The sequence below is a fragment of the Ostrea edulis genome, chromosome 4, assembly GCF_947568905.1.
Source record: "Ostrea edulis chromosome 4, xbOstEdul1.1, whole genome shotgun sequence".
Lineage (NCBI taxonomy): Eukaryota > Metazoa > Mollusca > Bivalvia > Ostreida > Ostreidae > Ostrea > Ostrea edulis.
The window spans coordinates 30,317,368-30,323,872 of record NC_079167.1 but is presented as its reverse complement, the minus strand read 5'-3'; the positions used below and the strand labels follow the sequence as shown (position 1 = coordinate 30,323,872).

Below are 6,505 nucleotides of genomic sequence, written 5' to 3'. Positions count from 1 at the left end.
ACATATATCAAGGTCCCCCGTTTTTGCGCTTGTTGTAAAAAGTCGAAAATATTTTACGGATATTTTTGGACACGCGGACGGAAATTATTTTTTGATAATATTATAATTTGGATTTATTTCAAATAGAAGCGGCGAATCCGACGAACTAGATTACAAATTGGTATGGCCTAAGGTGATATCATACCTCCTTAAACGTTACTGTTCTTGGAAAGCCCAACTCTTCAAATCTCTCTCTGAGCCATGTTTTGAACTTCGCCCCTGTGTACATTCCAAAGGAAGAGTCATTGCAGGAACAGAAGCCACATAGGAGGTTGCACATACCACAGCATGTCAGAAAGCAGGAGCTAATGCGACCCATACAATCTCGGCAACAGGAGCAACAAGAGGCACAGGTACAACAGCAACCTTCAGTACAGCTACACAATCCACAGCAACAATCTCAAATAAAAAGTCAATGATTATTACCTTAAAAAGAAGGGTATGTTTCCTGTCTTGTTCGTGTTTGTGATTCGTATATATAAATATAAAGCGTATATTTCAATAACATCTTTCAGGTAGTTTGAAAACTACAAATATTGATGGAATTAAATTTGTATAACAACAGGGTTATTTTGAGTGAAAATGAATATCTCTAATAGATAGAACGTCATCGATGTACATTGAATTAAAGACCACAGGAAGACATATTTCTTCTCATGTAGAAGCTTTTGAATACATTCTGCCTCACAAGAATACACGCAACAGGTTACCTAGTAAAGGAGCACAATTTGTGCCCATGGGAATACCAACAGTCTTTTGGAAAATCTTATCACTAAATACTACGTAGATATTGTCGGTGAATAACTCCAGAATCTTTTAATACAGATATTTCCTTTTGGTTCGCGAAATATTATTTTCGCATGGATACAATGATGTATTTATTAACATAATTTGTGAAAATAATTACTCCTCAAGTCTTCTAAGTGTAAAAGGTTTTTTTTTTTCGGGAGAACAAACTTTTCACGATTGGCTAGTTTTGCGAAATTACGAATAACTCTCACAAGCAATACAAAATAGAGAGTTAGACAAACACGGACCTCTTGACATACCAGAGGTGGGATCAGGTGCCAAAGAAGAGTAAACATCCCCTGTCGACCGGTCACACCCGCCGTGAGCGATATATCTTGATCAGGTAAACGGAGTAATCCGTTGTCAAAATCAGTGTGCCAAGAACGGCCTAACAATCGGTATGAAACACGTCAGGCAGTATTTGACCCAATGATAGGTTGTAATGACAAATTAGATAATTGTATCGACCATAGAACATGCGATATTCTGACTTTAATCGAGACTGTTGAAACTCCTGTAACATTAATTTGTTTGTCAGGAGCCTAGTAAGGGAACCTGAAGTATACTTGGGATGATCATGGATGGAAGTTCTTCTGTAATACAGATGTAATGACAAACCTTAAAAAGACGATGTTGCTACAAACTTTGTCAATAGGAACCAATAGATATTCCTCATCCTAATCCTTTCATTGCTTGTGGTTTATTAAACACAGAAGAAAATATAATACGTCTTTTTGTTTTAAATATCTAATTCCAGATTTTAATATTCCTCATATACATGTACCTGATATTCATTCCAATTTGTGAACTTCTTGCTTTTCATATTTAGCCCATCTTCAGGAATAATCTGTTTTAAAAAATCGGGGTTTTCTGGGTTTTTTGTTTTTGTTTTTTGGTTGTTTTTTTTTACCTTTTAAAATAAGTGACTTCAACTTATATTTTATTTCATTTTCTGGCGTTTCCAGCCGACATAAAAACCTATACAAATCATTACAAAAATCAGGTATAAGGAATAAGTTATCTATACATTTAAGAAATTACGCCATGCTTTCATGTCCCCCTTAATGTAAACAACATAGACATTTATTCTTTAAATATACATGTACATTGTCATGGCTTTAAATGCCCTTAAGTGTTTCTCACAAGTGTCACTTACGCTGCACCTTAAGAGTGTCAAGTATATAATTCAAATGTTAAAAATCTATGTTCACATGATGATGTATATATATATATATATATATATATATATATATATATATATATATACACTTTAAACGAGACTGTTTACCATTAACTTGTTTATCAGCAGCTTTCCTCGATTTAAACACTGACCAATCGCAGAACAGGCTCTTGCGTATCGAATCAGTTGAGAAATATAAACAATATATGTAGGTGATAATGGAATATTGCTGACTAAATACTAGTATGTGGATAATCAGTTAGAACGATTCCGATGCAAAATTCAGTTTCTAATGAATTTGTTATTTTTAGTTTAAACAAACTCCATGGATATAGCAGTTATGTTACCTTTCAGTAAATAGTCAAAATTGATTTCCAGGTACTTCTTGGTGTCTGCCACTGTACACTCCATCGCTAGAAGGGCAGCGACAATGGATCCGACGCTAGTTCCTGCAAATCTCTTTACATTTTGTAATATCTTAAGCTCTTCTAGAACCTGTATTGAATTCAGTTCCTGAATTAATTAAGCTATTTTCAACACACACACACACACACACACACACACACACAATATATATATATATATATATATATATATATATATATATATAAAACACTTTCCTTAATGGTACTATTTCTTTACTGAAAAATCTTTCTTGATAAAAAACATTGTGAGTCCTTGATAAAAAAAAAAACCATTGTGAGTCCTCAATATCTCGCTTTAAAAGAGAATGATGCTTTTTTTTTCTTCCATTAATTTTGTACCTATAATGCTAGATTATTAGAGATGAGTGGCAAAACTTGTTTTTACCTCAATGACTCCCCCATAAGCCACACCCTTTGCTCCGCCTCCTCCGAACACGAGGTTCTCTATTTCATTCACTAATTAATGCAAAAGACCTGTTTTACAGAGCTGTAACAAAGTTGTTTATTTCAGTAGCATAATCGAATATTTATAACTCTCCCCAAGAAATTTAAAAGTAAACATACCATCGAAATGAGCTGCACCTCCAACTGCCATTACAAAGGCTACACAATTCTGAAAGATTAAGTAAAGAATCTTTGAATGAAATAAGTAAATATAGTCACCTGTAAGGAAGAATTCCATTATCTCAGGTCAGGGTAACTACAAAATCAAAATATAAGACTTTCATAGAGCTCTATAAGAATTGTGTAACAAACTCATTATCATCAAATCATCTCAGGAGTTATGAGATTGAAAACTGTTCATTATCTTTACCTTGTCATCATGATTTTATTTTTGGATAATTTTTTTTTCTAAAACGGATAGTATAAACTCTATATCTCTGTATCGTGGATGTATTATATAAGATAAAGGTTTACGTGCATATTGTAGGTTATTTATTTTACACCAGTATGGTACTTAATATCGCGAAAATACTCATAGACGTCAAATCACAAGAAACAAATTCGCGATTAATCAAGAGTTTTAACAAGCATTTCTGCGAATTGAACGCGAGTAATTTTATTTTACAAGTGCTGTTTTTCACTAAATTACGAGATAGTAAATGTATGTTGTACATTGTATATCAAAGAGTCTACAGTAAATCATCAGGTCAATCTACAAGACATTTTAAGTTTGTACATTTGAAAGTGAAATACTATGCAAAATTGCTTGAGGATATTTGGACCTTAGACACCCCCGCACCAGTAAATGTCTACCTAAGTATTAAGACTAATTTGTTTTGTGGTGAGATTTTTTAAATTACAATTTTTTTTAATGATAAGCATTGCATGGTGATACATACTTGATTTAGATTCTCTATGGGTTGAAATCTCTATACGGAGATGTATTTCCAGTTTTCCTTTAACAAAAAAATCCCGAGGACCACCAGTCTAGTATTCTGTGAACATTTTGTGACCGCTGAGTGTAATGAATCTATCTAATATAGACAATGGGTTTTGTATATCCTGCTTAAGTTTTATTTCATTTTATGGACCCAACAACCATATTTAAATTGAATATTATATCAATAGACTACTTTCCCGAATCGTGACACGTCCCATTACAGTAAGAGAAGTGCATTTAGTATCCATTATATTGTATCTATTGCAGGTACTTGTGCCTAAAAGTGAAATCATTGCCAATATTATCTTACTGTCATAATAAACGACAAAAGTTGATGTTGAAAGAATAGGATTGTATTTCTAAGTATTTATTAAGGATGTCATTTCATGATTCATGAATATAAATACTTCACTTCAACAGAACACTTTGGTAATTATTCTAGTACTGGTATCAACAAGAGATTTAGAACAAGTGTCATCTCGCAACATTGATATTTTATAGATTAATTTTAATAGGCAAAGTTAACGATAAGCATGTAACTACTGTACTCGTGTTTGGGTTCTTGAAATATATAACTTGTTATTATATTAGAATGTTTTTGCTATATAAATGTTAGGTGAATAAATTTGCTATTTCTTCTGGATACCGTTAGCCGTGAAATAGTTTCTCAACTATCTCATCTTAGGGAAATAGCCTCGAAACTATTTACCGGATGCTATATTTCCCCACGTTTTCTTTTCTGCAACGTTAAAGTCTGATAACTTTAATTAGTTAACCACTCGGATCACCTCGGTCGATTCCATCTATGCTAGTGCTGAATGCAAGGTGAAGATAACGAACAGTGATCAATCTCATAACTCCTACAAGCAATACAAAATAGATAGTTGGGCAAACACGGACCCCTGGACACACCAGAGGTGGGATCAGGTGCCTAGGAGGAGTAAGCATCCCCTGTTGACCGGTCACACCCGCCGTGAGCCCCATATCCTGATCAGGTAAACGGAGTTATCCGCAGTCAAAATCAGTGTGCCAAGAACGGCTTAACAATCGATATGAAACACGTCAGACAGCATTTGACCCTATGCGAGGTTGTATTGACGAACTAGATCGTTACAACGACCATAGAATTTGCGAAATGCTGACTTCAATCGAGACTGTTAGTTTTCTTCATTTGTATGTATGACACAAGTAAAGTCTACTTCGGTATAATAAAACACCCATTTACTGACTATTCGGACAATAGCAAGTTTATTGTCCTGCGCCTCGGGAAATAGTTGCAGTCTTGGGGGACAATAAACTTGCTATTGTCCTCATAGCCAGTAAATAGGTGTATACTATTAGGCTGAGTACTGTCCAACGTGTTTTATACCGATTGTTAAGCCGTTCTTTACATACTAATTTTGACTGCGGTTACTCCATTTACCTGATCAAGACACAGGGCTCATGGCAGGTATCAGGGTGTGACAGGGGATGTTACTCCTTCTAGACACTCGATTCTATCTCTGGTGTTTCCAGGGGTCCTTGTTTGCCATATTCGCAGTGTTCCATTCTTTATAGGATTTATGAGATTGAATTCGTTATCTTCACTTTTTTCCAGATAGTTCTTATGCGCCATGGACAGGCCCTTCCTGAACCCTGTTTTGCTATCTAATATCCTCAATGAAATGCGAAGATAATTAATACATCTAGTGATCAATCTCATAATTCCTAAAAGCAATACAAAAGAGAGAGTTGTGCAAACATGGACCCCTGGATATACCAGAGGTGGGATCAGATATCTAGGAGGAGTAATCATCCCCAGTCGACCGGTCACACCCGAGGTGAGACGTATATTTTGATCAAGTAAACGGAGTTGACCGTCATCAAAATCAGTGTACCAAGAACAGCCTAACAATCGGTATGAAACACGTCAGACAGCATTTGACCCGACGATAGATTGTATTGGCAAACTAGAATGTTATAATGGCCATAGAATTTGCGAAATGCTGACTTTAAACGAGACTTTGAAACCCCTGTAACATCAACTGTATGAAAATGAAAAGACAGACTAGACGTGTTTCTGGGACAATCCGTTGGTTTTGTGAGTATTTGGTGTATTCGGTGTATTTGAAACGTACTTATAGATTGTACCATTATAAGTGGTACATTACATACCTGCAATATTGAATTGTATGCAATAGTAAAAGGTAAAGCAAGAAACTACTAAAAGGAGGAGGAGGAAGAGCATGGAAAGTATAGACTAGAGTAGTGTTCAGGAACCGTCTGTCCTCAGCCAGGTGCTTAGTGTACAGACCAGAGTAGTGTTCAGGAACCGTCTGTCCTCAGCCAAGTGCTTAGTGCACAGACCCTTAGTGTACAGACCCTTAATGTATAGACCAGAGTAGTGTTCAGGAACCGCCTGTCCTCAGCGAGGTGCTTAGTGAAGCGAACAATGTATTGTATGAAAATGTTCCCGTGTTTAGTGATAACAGTGACAATATACCGACAATATACCTCTAACTCCAACTCCGAATGATTAATCTGTGGAAAATATAGTTAACAAACTTGACTACAATGTGGAAAAATTGGACGCATTGGATAGTATTATGGAAGCTATTAACAGATTAGATGGAAGAGTTTCGCATATGATGAAGAGGCGGATCAAAACCTTATAAGAGAAATGTCAGATTTTAAGAACACTGTTGAGTT

At 35.4% G+C, this 6,505-nt stretch overlaps 1 protein-coding gene across 1 annotated transcript in view; it reads right to left on the bottom strand.

Moving 5' to 3' along the window:
* Positions 1–3,974, bottom strand: part of LOC125668600 (uncharacterized) — a 16,654-nt gene extending 12,680 nt beyond the window's left edge. Inside the window, exons 1-5 of the mRNA XM_048902895.2 lie at positions 3,777–3,974; positions 2,998–3,046; positions 2,819–2,889; positions 2,356–2,503; positions 185–438 (exon numbers count right to left, since the gene is read on the bottom strand). Of these exons, the coding sequence (XP_048758852.2) occupies positions 185–438; positions 2,356–2,503; positions 2,819–2,889; positions 2,998–3,028 (504 nt within the window). The 5' untranslated portion in view covers positions 3,029–3,046; positions 3,777–3,974. The remainder of the gene's footprint in view (positions 1–184; positions 439–2,355; positions 2,504–2,818; positions 2,890–2,997; positions 3,047–3,776) is intronic.
* Between the last annotated feature and the right edge of the window lie 2,531 nt (positions 3,975–6,505).